We start from the raw sequence: 17,380 nt of genomic DNA on the forward strand, positions 1-17,380 counted from the left end.
ATGATAAAAGTACTGACTCATCGTGCTGTGGCAAGGCTCAGAAGAGACAATAGATATGAGAACACGCGGCCCAGTGGTTAATAAAGGGTGGGTTTATCACCTTTATGACTTACTACTTGTCAGTATCTTCTTGCAAACCCAAGTTACTGGCACCCCCAGGGACGCTTGCATGGTCTCAAGTTATCTATTTAGGAACCCCGTATTGCCATCTTGGAGTTCCACTGTTACTTCACTCATTAAATAACATCTAATCAACATGGCATAGGACAATGAGTGGCCTCAGCACCTGCTTATCTTCCTACAAGTCAGTCACAGAGAAAGACTTCATGGATAATAAAACCCTCATGAACGCTCGCAAACAGTTGCCAGGCCCAGGTCCTGGGAGGACAAGACTCTGGAGGACTCAGGGTCTGGAGCACAGGCTGCCGCTCTGGAGCCTGTGGGGCTGGCCTGAGCCTGCAGGGAGACAGGGCCCCTCTACCCGGCTCCTGCTCAGAGATGACACCAGGTCTTACCTTGGTGGTGACCGCAGAGGCAGAGCTGGCCACGAGGCTGGTGATGGCCTCGCTGCTGCCGGTGGTGCAGGGAGCAGGAGCTGTAGCGGGGGTGGGCAGCCGGGAGGGCACCACGGGCAGCGGCAGGAGGCCAGGCCGGGCACTGAGGCTGCTGGCTGTGCCGCCACCGGCCCCCGAGGTGACGCTGCAGATGCTGGTGGTCCCATGCGTCCCGTTGACGCTCCACTCGCGGCGGTCCCAGCCCACCCGGTAATCTCTTTCGAAGCGGCTGTGGTGCCGGGACATCTCGGTGGGCCGAGGCGGCTTCTCACAGGGAAACAGAGCCCGGACCTGCGGTGACAGGGTGGAGAGAAGGGTGATTTAGGACTGGAGCAGGCAGCGACAACGGACAGCATCCATGAAGCCCCTTCTCTGGGTTCAATAACAGGCTTCAAACATTAGCTCATTTCAGAGTCATGCAAGCCCACAAAGCATGGATCATTAATTAGCCCCACTTCGCAGACAAGGAATACATGATTTGCCCAGGATCCTGTGGCCAAAGTAAGTAGGCAGGATTTGAACCCAGCCACAGTTAAAAGTGATACTGTTGGTTCTGCCACGTCTCACTGCCCTGAACAACACAAATGTGCATATTTTAATTACGGTTGGGACTTTATCCCCTCCACCCCCACTGTGAAAAAAGAGCCGTGAACTCCTCAGGACATGTTTTCCTCAACCACATGATAGGATACGGTCACCCGCGTGTGCAGACTCACTTTATAGTGGACAAAGCCCTTTACAGAAAGCTCTCTTCCTCCTATAGTGGCCTGTGAGGTGGCAGGGCATGGACGGTTCCCAGTTGAGGGTCGAGGGACCTCACTAAGAATAAGTTATCCCTCGAGGTTCGAGTACTAGAAAGTGATAAAGAGTCCAGGATCCCCAGCCTTCAGATCCTAGCTAAATGCACAACTCAAGTCGCAAAGGGTGTTAGCCTCTAGGAGTGGAGTTCCCTTTCATTGTCACAGCCCTATGATTTGATCTTGGGCAGCATCAGAGACCCCGTGTACCCTGGCCTCTGTTAACCAGACCATCTCCCACACGGCTCTCCTGAGCCTCTAAGCATAAGGCCCTTCCATGTTGTCATGGAGACCTGGACACGCCATGATATTTGGAAGGGCTTCTGAATCACCAAAGATTGCATTTTGCTCAGTATTACCATGATTTGCTGGGTTCCCTGCCCACCCTTGATCAGGAAGGCTGTAAAGACACAGGGGAGGTGTTGGTTGCAGAGGCCACGGAGAGGCAGAGGCAGAAGGGAGAGGGTGTGGCAGTGCCAGGGCACGAGTGATGGTGGGTTAGGGTAGGGGTCTGCATCACACCCACAACCCTGGGCATGGCCCAGCTGCAGCTTGGTTGCCTTTGGCCTTTTGCATTCTCCAACTGTTTTCCAGTCTGGGGGTGAGCGCCCAGAAGTCCTGGTTCCCAGCTCCTTTTCCTACCCTGCCAGTCCAGCTCAGCCTTGGGGAGGCACCCTGGAATTTTTGGCCAGTGGACAGATGAGCCACTTTATTTTAAAAATATCTATCTATAAAGCCTGTTCCTACTGCGGACTTTGCACATCCAGACCTAGTTGTCAACTTCTGGTGCCATGGAGCCAGGGCCTGTGCCCAACCCAAAAGCCTCCTACCCATGTTGTACTTGCATGCTGGCCTGTGCCCTGGTGGCCATCATCCCCTCTGCCAGGCACACCGGGCAGACCTGAACCCACCCTGCAGCCCGGTTGAAGCCTGCAGCCCCGCCTGAAATAGAGCTGACCATAACTTCTTCAGCTGGGTGTGGTGTCACTATTTATTTCACCATTATGCTTTCTGGCTTACACAATGTCACAGAAATTATTTTTAAAAAGTCTATCCAGGCTGGGTGTGGTGGCTCACGCCTGCAATCCCAGCACTTTGGGAGGCCAAGGCGGGTGGATTACGAGGGCAAGAGATCGGGACCATCCTGGCCAACATGGTGAAACTCCGACTCTACTAAAAATACAAAAATTAGTTGGGTGTGGTGGCATGCACCTGTAGTACCAGCTACTCAGGGGCTGAGGCAGGAGAATCGCTTGAACCTGGGAGGCAGATGTCGCAGTGATCCGAGATTGCGCCACTGCACTCCAGCCTGTCGACAGAGCAAGACTCCGTCTCAAAATTAAAAAAAAGAAAAGAAAAAAAGTCTATCCAATATTACCTGGTTAAAAAATGAAAATCAATTCCCTTTTGATCTCCCCACATAAACTTTTTCAGCTGAGCTTCTTGATGGCATTGTCTAAACTTAGCTCCAGTTTCCTCATCCTGTTCACTCTGTGACCTGCTCCGCTGTGGCCTTCGCCCTGGCCACTCCATGGGAACTGTTCTCATTGAAGTCAAGGGTGACCTGCTTGCTAAGTCCAAGGGGACATTTATGCCGCTGTCCTCGACTTCCCTCACATGCGACATGGCTGATCTTCCTTGTTTTCCAGAGCCCTCCTCTGCAGTTTTGGTGATACCAGCCCTCTCCTAGTCCTCCGCCTCCCTCTCGGCTGCTCCTTCTCAGTCTCCTTGGCGGGCTCTTCTTCCTCAGCTCATTATTTAAAAGCTGGGGCTCCTCGGGGTTCCAGATCTCCTCCGCTTCTCCCTGGATGATCTCATCCCTCCTCCCCTCTTTCCGGATAACTCCCAAGGCTACCTTTGCAGCTCTCCTCTCTCTTAAGCACCACCCCCACCTCCCTGCAGCCTGCCGCACACCTTCCCCCAGCTGTTCCACAGGTGCCTAAACACCCAGAGTTGCTAAATTAGCGCAACATTCCTTTGTCCAAACACCCATCCTCAGGCATTCCCTCCCTCAGAGAAAGTCGCCTCTATCTCCTCACCTCCATCCCCCTATAGGTCTTAGATTCCTCTGCCTCAGCTGCTCTCAAATCTACCCCCTTCTCCATCTGCAGCCACGACCTTCCGTCACTGTCGCCCAGTGTCTCCTTATTTCAGCTTGCCTGCCTGCCTGCCCCCAGTCTTGCCCTTCTCAGCCATTCTCTACTCAAATGCCCACAGGAGTTTTGCAAAGGGCAACTCTGATCATGATACTTGACTTTCCTGCTTTAAATCCTGTCCATCAATATAAGGTTCCAGCTCTTCCTGGTAGCCCAGAAGAGGATCTGGTCGGGCTCCCTTTTCTAGCATCCCCTCTCATTCATCCCGTCCTGCCCCAGAGGCTATGGCCCATCATTCCAAATGCCTTATGGTTTCTGAAGCCTCATGTCCCCTTTCAGCTCAGGGTCCAAGTCCACGCTGCTCTTTTGCCAGGAATGGCTTCTGACCGTCCCCCCGCTACTGCCTATGACCCCACCCAGCTCAGGCACGGATTCTTCTAGAAGCCTGTACTTACTTTTCCCCTTCTGGGTCAGGTGAGAGACTCTCCTCCAGTCCCTGAGCAAACGGTACCCACCCTCCCTACAGCCACGGCTGCTGTCTATCTGCTACCTTCAGAACAGGGCCTGGGTCCTCATTCTCTGTGTGACCCCAGCAACCTGAACAGTGCCTGTCAAAGAAGGGTGTTCAGTACCTGTGTGCTGAATGAATGATTAAACAAATGCTTGTTTTTTCTTAATTGCTGAGCACTTCCAGAGAGGACAAACACATTTGTGTGAAGAGAAAACCTTAGACAAAGAAAGAAACGTTGAGTCTCCTGACTGGAAGTTCCATGTAGGTGCTGGAGTAAGAAAACATCCTATCTTAGCCTGGGCGTGGGGGCTCATGCCTGTAATCCCAGCACTTTGGGAGGCCAAGGCAGGAGGATCACTTGAGGCTAGGAGTTCAAGACCAGCCTGGCCGACATGGTAAAACCCCATCTCTACCAAAAAAAAAAAAAAAAAAAAAAAACGAAAATTAACTGGGCATGGTGGCATGTGTCTGTAGTCCCAGCTACTCAGGAAGCTGAGGCATGAGAATCGCTTGAACCCAGGAGGTGGAGGTTGCAGTAAGCCAAGATCGTGCCACTGTACGTCAGCCTGGGTGACAGAATGAGACAAAAATTAAAAAAGAGAGAGAGAGAGAGAAAATGTCCTACAGTCCTAGTAAATCAGACCTTGAGCCTCCAAGGACAGGCCTGAACAGAGAATATCTGCATGTCGAGGTGAGCTGGGCTCACAGTGTAGACGCCTCTCCCAAGGCTGACCTGCTAACAAGGGGCTCATGCTGATTATCACGGCCTCAGGGACACTGCCTCCCTAGGGTTGGATCCTAATGTGGCAGAGAGGATGTTATGTATTCACCACAGTATGTCCTCTTTCTGGGCACAAGGAGGAACTCTCCCAGCTGCCATTGCAGTTAAGCTGGGCTCCTGTGTCTGGAGTCTGGCGGATAGGATGGGTGGGGAGGGGATGGAGACTGCTTCCAGACCTGGTCCTTTACAAACATCTATGACCCTCAGTTCCCTGTGCTCGTCATGGCAACCTTGGAGGCCACATGTTCCAGATGGTGCCACCATCTGATGGAAGAGCGTTTCTCTGCGCACACTGGATGTTGCATAATGGGGGCGTGAATCTTTGTTGTGATAACACGCTGAGATTGGCAGTCTATGTGTTACCTAAGCACAGCCTAGCCTGGCCTGACTGATGTGATAAATCAGCCTCTACCTTCCTACAAAACAACACAACCTCACATATTGCCAAAGAAGCCATCTCCTTCCAGCTGGGGAGGGTGGAGGTGAGGAGGGTATGCACTGAGGGTGGCCAGCAACACTGCTCCCCTGAGACATGCCTGGATGTGCTTGGGATCAGGTCAAAGGGGTCTCCTAGACCCCAGTAAAACCTCTCCACTCTTTGCCTTGGGGACCACCTGCTGGGCCATGCCGTGCCCGCACCTTACAGTTCTGGTGCATGAAAGCAAAGCCCAGGCCCCAGCGCCCTTCACCTCCCAACACTCCCACCCCCCACCCTGATGCTTAGCTCCTCAAGTCTCCTTTAAATGCCAGGCAGGAGATGGAGACTTGGAGCCTGGAGCCCAGAATCTAGTTTCAGCCTCATTAGGTGTACTCAAAACAAAGGTCAAGAATTTGCATGCCAGCATTTCGGTGAGACTTCATTCCTCAATTTAATTTCCCCTCTCAAACGTCATGAAAGAAAGGTGTTGCACGGTTTACCCTGAGTGAGATGGCAGACTGCCAGCACCAGAGGTGGCAACTTAAGTATTTTCTGCTGGGCACCGAGCCACTGTGCCACAAGGTCCCATGGGCATACAGGTGTGCCCAGAGTGGTGTCGAGGGAGGCATCGGAAGTGCTAGTTGTGGCAGAAGGAGGCCTGGAATGGACGAGGTACCTTAGATGAGACTGGTCAAGCAATTACCGACAAAACACATCAAAAAGCTTCCTTGTCAAGGTGAGCCCCCTTTCCTGGCAGGCTGCCCACGAACTGGCAGAACCTGGCACAGGGCCCTTCACCAAGGTGGGGAGCAGGCTGAGCAGCAGCCATCCCTTTGTATGGAGGGGACCATTTACAAAGACACTAGGACTCGAACCTGGGTGGGGTTAGTGCCTTGCTAGCACCTGTTTACATTCCACGCACATGTGAAGAAAACGCTCTAGAGCCTAGAAAATCTTGTATTAACAGGTGGAAATAGGCCACGCTGAGGTGCAGGTAGAGACAGTTCAGTGCTCGTCCTGGGTGAAATGTGAAAGGCCTCACTGGTATTTTATGTGCCAACTTGGCTCTGGCCTTTGGGATCTTGCAGGCAGCAAAACCGATGCTGGCCAGGAGACGGGAGGCGAGGAGGGCCGGCCTTTCCCAGGGGAGGGCAGAACCCTGAAGTCTGTTTTTTGTTTGTTTGTTTGTTTGTTTGAGATGGAGTCTTACTCTGTCACCCAGGCTGGAGTGTAGTGGTGCGACCTCAGCTCACCGCAGCCTCCAACTCCCAGGTTCAAGCGAGTCTCCTGCCTCAGCATCTCGAGTATTATAGGATTACAGGCACCCACCACCACACCCGCCTAATATATATATATATATTTTTTTTAGTAGAAATGGGGTTTCGCCATTTTGGCCAGGTTGGTCTCAAACTCAAACTCCTGGCCTCAAGTGATCCGCCCACCTTGGCCTCGCAAAGTGCTGGGATTACAGGTGTGAGCTACCACGCCCGGCCTCCTGAAGTCTCCCCTGTGCACAGAGCCTGCCAGTCAACACCGCGCCTGCGCCTCCATGAGGGGGGTCATCTTCACAGCAGTCCGGGACAGACATCAGGCTTTGGCCTCTCAGCTCTGGGCCCAGATTCAGAGTCTGGAGCCTGGGCCCTGCACACACAGCTTAGGAAGCCGGCTCAGGCTGTCGGGCTCCCCGTTCCCTTCTCTGTGATGCACCTCTCCGCCTCCAGGGAGCAGAGAGGGGAAGTGGAAGACCTCCTTACAGAACGGGAGCAAATGTGAAGAACGGGGGGAACATGTCACTGGGAGCTCCTGACAGGCAGAAGCACTTCTCGGAATGTTCAGTTGTTGATCCCGCTGCAACCCAGGCCCCGCTTCAGAGCCACATGCTGGCGTCTCAATGCACACAGGTGCACCCCAAACCTCAGGACAAGGTCCCCCAGCATCCCCAAATGCAGCAATGCCACATCCACCAGCTCTGGGGAAAATCCCAACAGTCGAGTGCAACTGCCTCACAATTCGGATCATCCCTCAGAGGAGGTGTGCCCGACAGCATCCCCAGCCCCACCAGAGGAGGTGGGGCAGAGGCCAGCGCTGGGGTGTGCCCGACAGCATCCCCAGCCCCGCTAGAAAGGTCTTTCCCTCCCATCACTTATCTCCAGGAGACAATGAAAGGTGTATTCCTGCCACCTCCCTACTTCCAAGGGATGAGGCCTGGCCTTCCCTTCTGGCTCACCTGCTCACCAAAAAGTGTCCTCCACCTGACAGAGCCCTGACCTCACACCTCCACAGACAAACCTCCCTTCAGGCTGCCTGTTCCTCAGGAATGAATGGAAACTGGCCGCTTCCTTTCCTGTTGGCACATGGGGCCAAATCTTCAGCTTCATGGGGTGCCAGAGCACCTGGGAGAGGCAGGAATGAGGGAGCGGTCACCCTGTCCCCAGGGGCTCCTTCTGTTCCCTTTGCAGAAGGCAGGTGAGTCTTAACTAGGATCAAAATAAAGATGACAAAGTAGCCTCAGCCCCTGACTTTTAGCTCCCTCCTAAGCCTTCTCCCACTACCTGTCCCTAGAATCCTCACGTCCCAACAGGAACCGGGCAGGTTTACTGGGATAAGGAAAAAGACACTGTCAAATCCGAAGCAGTATGTGTGGCCTGTTGTCTGCGAACACGCACAGCTCCTGAGGCCCTCTGTGCTAGGTCAGCCAGGATCCTTCCTGTAGGGTGATCTCACTCAGGGACACTGGGAGACACAAGCTGAGGGTGGGGGAAGGTCATCCACCATAAATACCCATGACACAGGGGACCTCGTATCACTAGCCCCAGGGCCTGTCTTAATGGAAGAGCTTCTCCCTGCGGCCCAAGGGCCTCATGTCCCAGGCCCAGGCTTGCAAAAGGCTTGGGCTACCTGGGGCCTGAGGATATTGCAGGAAGGAAATCCTGGTGCCCCAGGCCCAGACTGTGTCTCTAACTGCTCACCAGCTGGTGTGTTGTCGGGGATGTCGGACTCCTGGACACTTGCTAGAGATCGGATCAGCAGCCCTGCTACACAGACCTGCCTGGAAAACCCTCACCATGAATAATTCATGAGTAAATAATTAAGAGCTTCCATGTGTTTGTATAGTCCATGTGGGGCTGGAACAGAGGAAACAGTGTCCAGGAGCCCTCAGCCCTGGGCCCCGAGAGTCCCTGCTCAGGAACAGGATGCTTCGTGCACCTCAGCTCACGGGCGGGATGGAGGCTGTGTCCGGTGACACACTGTATTCTGGATGCTGGTGGTGGCCCACACACATTAACATGCACTGTGTGTACACACTGTACACAGGATCACAGGTGGCTAATGACCCTTTCCTCGTTCCTATCATTAAGACACGCCGAAGGAGTGGGCGGCCGGCTGTGAGGGCCCCGAAGGCATGATTAATCCACAGGAAGGCAGGGGGCCCGCGCTGCCTCCAGATAGGGAAGCCGAGGTGGCTGGCTGAGGAATGAGCCTCGGCCGGCCGGCCCCGATCGGAAAATGTATGATTGCCTCATTTGGGGGAGACGTGCTGCCAAGTCGATTGGAACAGTCTGTGCTTGTCTTTATTATTTTAGTTTCCCTCTCTGCATCTTTTAGCCTTTCTTCTGGAGCAAAATACTAAACAGCAGCCAGAACACCATCTTGGCAAATGCAACACAAAGGAACTCTCTGGGCGTTTCTGGAGAGGCAGCTTGGCCACGACTTGACGTGGATGTTAGCGGGAGGTGGGGATGCCCCTCAGAAATGCCTCCCTGCCTCCTGGGGCTGCTCCAGCCCCCGGTGACCCCCATCCCCACGGAGCCCCCACTAGCTCAGAAGTCTTGCTTCTGGCTGAGGCTGGGGGTGAGCCCCACACTGCCCTACCCTGCTGGACACCTTCTTTGATGAGCCCTCTCTTCTCGGAGCCCACAGAAGCCAGACTCACCAGGCCTAGGACCCCAGCGACAGACTGGCATGTTCCACTCACCGTGTGAGTTCTGATCCTGTCCCTAAAGACAGGGCTACCTCTCCCTCTTCGTTTCCTTCACCGGAGCTGCCTGAGCACAGGGCTGGGCACCCGGGGTGGGGGGCTCAGGGAACATTTGGCAGACCAAAGTGACCCTCCCAGTATGGGACACATGGCAGGGCCAGGACTAGGCTGAGGAGAGTGACAGGTGGGGCCAAAATGTATGGAGACCCCCCCCATCAAGGTCCGTCTGCATTTATATTGCCCTGAAAGGGATGAGGGGATGAGTCCTTAAATGATGCCTCACCATCTAGCCCTGGTCCTGACCCTTCACACAGCCTCTAAGGGTGACGTATTCCTCAAGGGTGAGGTGTTTGGCACCTCCAAATGAAATGTGGGGGTCATGGGGGCCACGTGTAGGTGCCAGCCTGGACCCAAGACTTCACATTTAAATCCTCTGAGGCAGCAGAAACCCAGGAAACTCTGGAGTACCCCAGGCTGATGCCAGCCTTCTCCAGTTCCACTCTAGGATGAGGAACCTAAGATGTGGATTTATTTTTAGCTCCTTTTCTTAAAATATCAAGGCCCCAGGTGAACTGAAAGCTTCTCGTTGTCACATTTCCACTCCCATCCCTGGCCCCCAGTTCTCACCAGCCACCTCGCCATCAGACCCCACTCAGCCAGGGCTAATGTGAAGATTGCCCAACCAGGTCCTGTGGCTTGGCAGCCAGAAGTTTCCAGCAACACCTGCTGCAGGATCCAGGGTCTGAACCCAAATGAGCAGCCTCTACCAGGCTCTCCAGGCGAGGGAAAGAGGGGAGGCGGGGATTCGACAAGTCCCATTAGAAACCAGAGCTGTGGCCGGGAGTGGTGGCTCACGCCTGTAATCCCACCACTTTGGCAGGCCGAGGTGGGTGGATTACTTGAGGTCAGGAGTTCGAGACCAGCCTGGCCAAGATGGTGAAACCACGCCTCTACAAAAATTGGCGAGGCGTGATGACAGGCTCCTGTAATCCCAGCTACTTGAGAGGCTGAGGCAGGAGAATCGCTTGAACCTGGGAGGCGGAGGTTGCAGTGAGCCAAGATTGTGCCATTGTACTCCAGCCTGGCGACAGAACAAAACTCCCTCTAAAAACAAACAAACAAACAAACAAACAAACAAACAAAAAACCCGAAAGAAAAGAAAAGAAACCAGAGCTAGAGCTGTGACCTCTGACGTTTGCATCCACTCCGGGGACCACAGGTGGCATCAATCTCTGGAACCAAAGGCTTTAGGGCATTGTCTTTGTTATTTAAAGATAGGGAGCCTGCTTTCTCCAATGCCAGTGAAACCTGCACACGTTCCCAGGTCTCAGCCAGTCCAAAGCTTTGAGGGAAGCACGCCTGGCAGAGCCGAATCTTCCTCAGCAGCAGTGGGTGCGGCTGGTCTCGGGGGAGTGGGAAAGGCCCTCACCCTAAACACCCCACAGTGGCCAGTACAGCAGCAGCAAGTCCTCACCCTTCACAAGGCTCTTCTTTTTTCTTTTTTTTTTTTTTTTTTTTGAGACGGAGTCTCGCTCTGTCTCCCAGGCTGGAGTGCAGTGGCGCGATCTTGGCTCGCTGCAAGCTCCGCCCTCCCGGTTCACGCCATTCTCCTGCCTCAACTTCCCGAGAAGCTGGGATTACAGGTGCCCGCCACCACACCTGGCTGATTTTTTTGTATTTTTAGTAGAGACGGGGTTTCACAGTGTTAGCCAGGATGGTCTTGATCTCCTGACCTTGTGATCCACCTGCCTTGGCCTCCCAAAGTGCTGGGATTACAGGCGTGAGCCACCATGCCCGGCCTCTTCTTTTTTCTTTAACCGCTTTATTGAGGTGTGATTGATGTACAGAAAGCTGCAGATATTTAATGTGTACAACTTAATGTATTTGGGAATGTATCCATCCCCCAAAGCATCAAACCATCATCACTATCCGTGCCACAAGCACAGCCAGCATGGCCACAAGTTTCTTCTGTGCTCTGTTCCTGCCTTGCTTTCTTTTTGTAGTTAGAGCACTTAAATGGGCGGTGCTGGTCTCAAGACACGAAGTTTCAGTTACACAAAGCCAAACAGGATTTGGAGAGCCCCTGTAACAGCACAGGACCCGTGATTAACAGCGCTGTGTTTGTGCTGTGTGCTTCAGCCTTCGCTCAGAGGGGAGGTCTTCTGGGAAGTGCCCTCACCACACAAGGTTCTTTCAGAGCCACTACATCATTTGCCTCACAACATCCTGCCGGTGTAAGCAGTCCAGCACTGACCTTCGCATTTTATAACCCGGGAAAAGGAAGAGGGTGAAGCCCAGGGCTGGGCACAGTGGCCTACCTCCTCCCAGCTCAAAGTGTGGTCGGTAGGCCAGCAGCCACAGCATCGCCTGGGGACTTGCGAGACATGCGGAGTCTTAGGCCTTGCCCCAGGACTACTGAGTCAGAATCTGCCTTTTTAACAGGGTGAGGGGTGGGGAATGGGACAGGATCCACTCACGGATCCACTCACATGCAAGTTAAAGTTCGAGACGCACCAGCCTAAGATCTGGCGAGTTAGCAGGCCTGGATTCGGCCCTAGGACCCAGGCGTTCTAACTCCCTGGATGGCCCTAAGGGACAGATATATATTTGGAAAAAGCCATATTCCATAATGACAGGGCTTAATACGTGATCTAAAAAGACAAATGTTCAAAATGCTTTTCTGGTGGTTACGTTTCAGGAAAAATGCCACCGATTCCATTTCTGGGCACAATTTCTTGCACAAAAAGCAATCTCCCCGTCTTGGAAAGGCAGTACTAGTGCCCGTTTTAGATGAACAATATTAAAAGAACAGGCCTCCCATTTCCCTCCCTTCCCATGTGCACCTTTGCTTTGAGAAAATCGGGCTGTGGGTTTTGATGTAGTGATTTTTTTTCAAAAAAGCACACATGATCCAGAGACTTTTCTCACGGGACTAATTGACTAGGCATTTGTGCTATTGCTCCTGGTGTAAATCATTAAAATGGTGATAATGAAAAATAAAAAAGATATTGGAAATGACAGTTGGAAACATAATATCAGCGTAAACTGAGGGAAGAAGGGAGGCGTGTATAAATTAGGAACTCGTAAACATCAGGATCGATGAGGGAGCTGTGGTGACTACCGTTTGATTACTTAGAGGAGGATTAACCAGAGTTATCATTACGAATAACCATTGTGGCTCCTTCTAACTCCTCCTTCTTGTGGCTCCACAGAGGCTGCAAACACTGGAAACTCCAGCCCTGTTTCCCTGTAGTCCTGCAAACACACGATCACAGTCTTTTGAGCTGGATTTTGCTGTTACTTTCCTTCTCCAAGCAGGCTTCCCCCCTCCCAGGGCTGCCTCTCAGGCATGCCCGATTATTCTAGATCTTGCAGAATTGACTAATTCAATGAGCTCCTCTTCACAGGAAATGGTGTTCATCAGTGGACCACGCTGATGAATGAATCCTACTCGGTGCCGGGAGCCAGACCCAGTGGCAAGAGTTGCAAAGAAGAAAGACTGATGCCTTCTCTCTATTTGGCTGCCAAAAATGCTCTTGCAATTTGCTTTCTTCTAGACAAGAGTCTATTCAAAAGTCTATTTGGAAACATTAGGGAACGGCTGTCACATGGCCGGCAGATCATACTGCCTGTGACAGGATATTATCTTCCTTAGGAGAGACTCGACCACTCTTTTATTTCACCGAGTAACTGGCGTCTGGGTTGATGGCTGCAGAATTGCTCCGAGGGCTGGGGACGTTAAAATTCCCGTCTGGAGTGAATGCAAAACCGACAGCCACTTCCGTGAGCAGGATTTGTGGAACGAACTTTCACCAGTATTAAGCACCAGTGCCCACCTTTCTGGTCTCCATCTCTAGTGGGACCTGGCGGGCCTCCTGTTTGTCCAAATCCCTCCCCAGGAAACCATGACGTAGCCCACTTCCTGTTCTGGGGCTCCACTCCATGAGTCAGGCCTTCGTGCCCCCCTTTCCCTCTCAAGCAATTCCCCAGGCATGCCCTTGGGTTAACGCACGGTCTGCCCTTTTCTCATCAAATTACGTCAAGTTCACTGCCCACCTCCCTCCCCCATTATACCCGGCTCAATGCAAGATACTGAGAGGAAATAAGAACAGGGCACGCAGCTCCTGCCTTCAGGGAGGGAGGGCTGCTCTGGAGGGCACAGCCATAAAACGGAAAAACTCCCTGGGGGGCAGGGGAGGGACCACGCTGGGCTGGAGCAGGCAGGGTCGGTCAGGGGAGCCCCAGAATCCCAGGGTGGCCCAGCTCCCTGGGGCTCCATTCACTTCCCATTCACCAGAAAGGAGACTGCGTCTTAGTTAGGACAGTGTCTAATTAAGATGGGAGACGAAAGGCAGCATGGCCAAGGATGGCAGTCCCAGCTCCGCCCGCCATGCAAGCAGCCTGCTGGCTCAGCCCCAGAGCCCCTGCTGGCTGGCCTGTAGCCCACCTCTCCCCCACAGGGGGACCTCCGGGGCCTCGACTTTGGCTTTGGGAACTAAAGGTCCACACTGTCCACTGGAGCTTCCTCCAGGATCAGAAGCGACCCCCAAGGAAGGAGTTGCTTTTGGTCACTCGGGAGAGACTTCTGTCCTCTGTTCCTGGCCACGGGGCCCTGTTTTGCCCACTCCCCTGCTGACCTCAGTACCAGGCTGTCTCCAACCCACAGGCTTCTTTGTTTTCAAGTTGGGAGCTGCTACCCTATCTTGATGTACTTGCTTCAGATTTTCATTGTCTTTATTCTACGTCCGTGTTTTTAATTTAATTTAATTAAAAAAAAAAAAAAAGCAGCCCAGACCAGAGGGCAGCCTGTTGCGAGGTTGTGTGTTTTATCACCACCCAAGCATGCAAACGAGGCAGCCTCTGTTGACAAGTTCACATCTCCAGTGCAGAGCTGGCTGTTTGAACAGCTTGTGTGCAGTAATTGAAACATAGATTTTGTTGCCTTTCTGTTTATTTTTAGATTAACCAAGCAGGGATACTTTGCTTCCAGGCTGCCACTTCCACCCCCGCTGGGCAGCCTGGGACTGCTGGCCCCTTGCATACTGGCAGCAGCAAGGGGCACCCCCCCCCCCCGGGGTCTTCCCCTCCTGATGTGTCCTTTGCCTGACTCTGAGCAAGGGTGACCTTCCCTGTGACCTCCAAGGCCCAAGGCAGGGACGCTGATGAATGCAGTGCTCGGAGGCTGTTTCCTAACTCCCAGGTCTCTGAAGACATCCCCGTACCCACCATGTTGGACTCCCCCAGCAGCTTGGGGAGGCAGGCGGGGCAGGGATCAGTGACCCCCTTCGACAATGGTGGTAACGGAGTCTCAGAGCCTTAGGACAGAGATGAATTAGAATCCAGACCTTCCACTCCCAGGGCAGGGAGACTGCAACAGAGAAGAACCCACATAGCTCCCAGAAGACTCAATCAGGGCCAGTTTTCTGTTTTGGCCACTTAAAAAAAATGGCCAGTTGCATCAGCCTGGATAGGTAGGCGATGCTATGATGCTCAACAGTCCCCAAAAACTCAATGGGTTCAGCGAGGTATGCTTTTCACTCATGCCATGCTCTCACTGCTGGTCGGCTGGGGGCCCTGTGCCAGGTCATCCACGCTCTAGGACCCTGGCTGTCAGACTGGCCACTGTGGCAAAAGGAGAGATGGGTTAGTGCGTCGCACACTGGCTCTCAAGGTTTTCACTTGGAAAGCATGTGTCCTTTCTGCTCTGATGTCATTGGCCAAAGCAAGCCATGTGGTCACGATCTAACTCTAAGTGGGTGGGGACATGCAACTCTATCACGTGCCCAGAAGGAGAAATGGTTTTGGGGGAAAAGACAGCCAGGGAAGAGGGTGCGTGCATGCGTGTGTCTGTGTGCCTGTGTGTGTGTGCCTGTGTGTGTCTGTGTGTGCCTGTGTTCAAAGGGTCCCCAAGCTGGGCTGCATTCTCCTCTGAGCCCTGCAGTACCCCTGAATTCATCTTAGCAAAATTCCTTTGGCATTCCATGCTTTTTCTCTTTAACCTCATGAGGCTGGCAGCTCCTTGAAGACAGAGCCTGCCTGCTCCTTATCTCAGTGTCCCCAGGGCCCCACCCTCAGCTTGACATAGTGCAGGGGTTCCACTGATGTCTGCTGAGCTGAACTGTCCCAGGAGAGGGTGTGTGAGTGAGAGGGACGTGGCCACGCACACAGGCCTCAGACCACTCTTCTCCCAGTGGCGTAGCACCACCTGTGTATTGCTGGAGGCCTTACTCTGTGCCACCTCTTCCTGGAAGCCTTCCTGGACCACCTAGACTGCAGAGATAGTTGCTCTTGGCCTCATCCAGCACTGCTGTCTTCTCAATACAGAGCCTGTGAAATGATGACCATGTAACTGGCTTCTTCCTCTGAGTTACTTTCTGAACTCAGCAGGATGTAAGCAGTAAACAAGCAGTAAACAAGTATTTTTTCCTCCCACTACTTCTTTCCAGACTCACTCTGTTAGGCCCGAATAGCATTTGGGGTTTTCTTCGGGGGAGGCGGGAGGGGTGGTCACTTTTGGGCACAATGTCTATTAGTAGAAGTACTACTGCTGCTGCCACAACTACTGCTGCTGCTACTACTTCTACTACTAAAAGCGAACACTTCCCGAGCGCTTACTGCGTGCTGGCTACCGCACCAAGGGCCACGCACGCATCAGCTCTTTTAATCTCCAGGTACTTTAACTGAACCGAGGCAGGGAGGGGTTTAAGTGATGTAAAGGTTTCAGTGACCTGTGGGGCCACATAGCTAGTATGGCTAGGTCAGTCCTAAACATGATCACATCCTTGGCTTCTCCAAAGCCCAGTCCTTTCATCAGAACTCTTATCGTATCTGGTCCACAGCCTCTCCCCTCTGCCCCAGCTCTGGCTGGACCCAAGCTCAGAATCGGGTAATGAGAATGGCAGCGTCGCCGTTCTCTGGTTTTGCCTCCTTCTCACTAACTGCTGCTTCAGCCTCCCCAGAGTGGCCAGGCAGTGGGGCTGGGAGCACAAGGGCAAGGTGTGAGCAGAGTGATGTAAACGGGCAGAGACAGCCTCTGTGCGCACAGACCCGGTGCCGGCTCTCATTCCTCTGCAGCACTTTGGTGGGTTCTCTGTGGGAGCTCCATGAGGGTCTGTGCTCTGCTGGAAACACTCCCTCGGGTGGCTCTGATGGTTCACACCCCGGCAGGCTGTCCTCCTGGGCAGGGTCTTCCAAGACGGCTGGAGTCTGGCTCACTGTGCAGTGTCCACTCTGGACTCACAACCACGACTCTCCCTTGATGACAAACTCTGGTCCCGCTGCCCCCAGCACAACCCTCACTCTCCACTGCACAGTCCAGAAATCCCCAGGAGCCTTTTGCATCTGGACACTTCCTGGTAAGATTCAGGCACACAGCCTTGGTGTCCCCCAAATTCCAAGGAACCCAGGTCACGTCCTTCTAAGTGCTCGGGGTACCCCAGTCTTGGGGTAGCAGCAGCTCCCACAGAGGACTGGTTGAGGGGCTGGTGGAGTGGGGAGCTCCTCCGTGGGCGGGGAGAGAAGCCTCAGCTTCCCTCCTAGGCCAGCTCTCTTCTAGGGTCGCTGCTCCCTGTAGTCAGCCCAAAGCTTTTCTCATGGAAGTAGAGACGGGCCCTGGGGCTATCTAGCTCCTCTTTCTAACGCGGGGATACCCGATACCTTTCAGGCACAGCCTGGGGCCTTACCTGAGACCCCAAAACAACAGGAATAGCTTTATTTCACATCTTGATACAAATGATTCACTACTCCTCCAGCTCAGCTCTTGCCTCCTCCACGAAGTCTTCCTGATGATTCCAGGTCACTCTGCTGCCTCATCCCTTGGCCCTAATCTTTTCTAGCCCTCATTCTGCAGGGTCCCCTGTATCTGATGACATACTAAGCTCTGGAAACACACTGCATTGGCCACCCCTGCCAGTTGCCTGGGGGGAAGCCCTAGTCACGCCCATCAGTCACATTCCCTGCCCACAGTCACATGTGTGGCTGCACTGAGCCCAGCCTCAGGCAAGGGAGTGGGCACCCTAAGGACAATTGGGATGATGGGGTCAGGGCCCCTGAGAGGGTTCTGGAGAGCTGTCTGCAGGCCAGATCTCAGCTGCAGCAGGCCCTGGGAGAGGGAGGGAGACAACCATCTGCTCTTGGCTCAGCCCAGCCCAGTCTGTAGGCACAGGCAGTCCATTTACAGAGGGCTGGCCCTGCAGCGGCACACAGAGCAGGGCTGACACCCACTCAACAAAGGGGGCTGCACAG

At 53.5% G+C, this 17,380-nt stretch overlaps 1 protein-coding gene across 3 annotated transcripts in view; it reads right to left on the bottom strand.

The window, feature by feature from the left end:
• KLHL29 (kelch like family member 29) overlaps positions 1-17,380 on the bottom strand; it is a 327,580-nt gene that overhangs the window by 148,289 nt on the left and 161,911 nt on the right. For all 3 annotated transcript variants that reach the window (XM_077960078.1, XM_077960077.1, XM_077960079.1), the window contains one exon: positions 516-845. In XM_077960078.1, coding sequence (XP_077816204.1) covers positions 516-845 — 330 coding nt within the window. The remainder of the gene's footprint in view (positions 1-515; positions 846-17,380) is intronic.

This window comes from Macaca mulatta, chromosome 13 (assembly GCF_049350105.2).
Source record: "Macaca mulatta isolate MMU2019108-1 chromosome 13, T2T-MMU8v2.0, whole genome shotgun sequence".
Classification (NCBI taxonomy): domain Eukaryota; kingdom Metazoa; phylum Chordata; class Mammalia; order Primates; family Cercopithecidae; genus Macaca; species Macaca mulatta.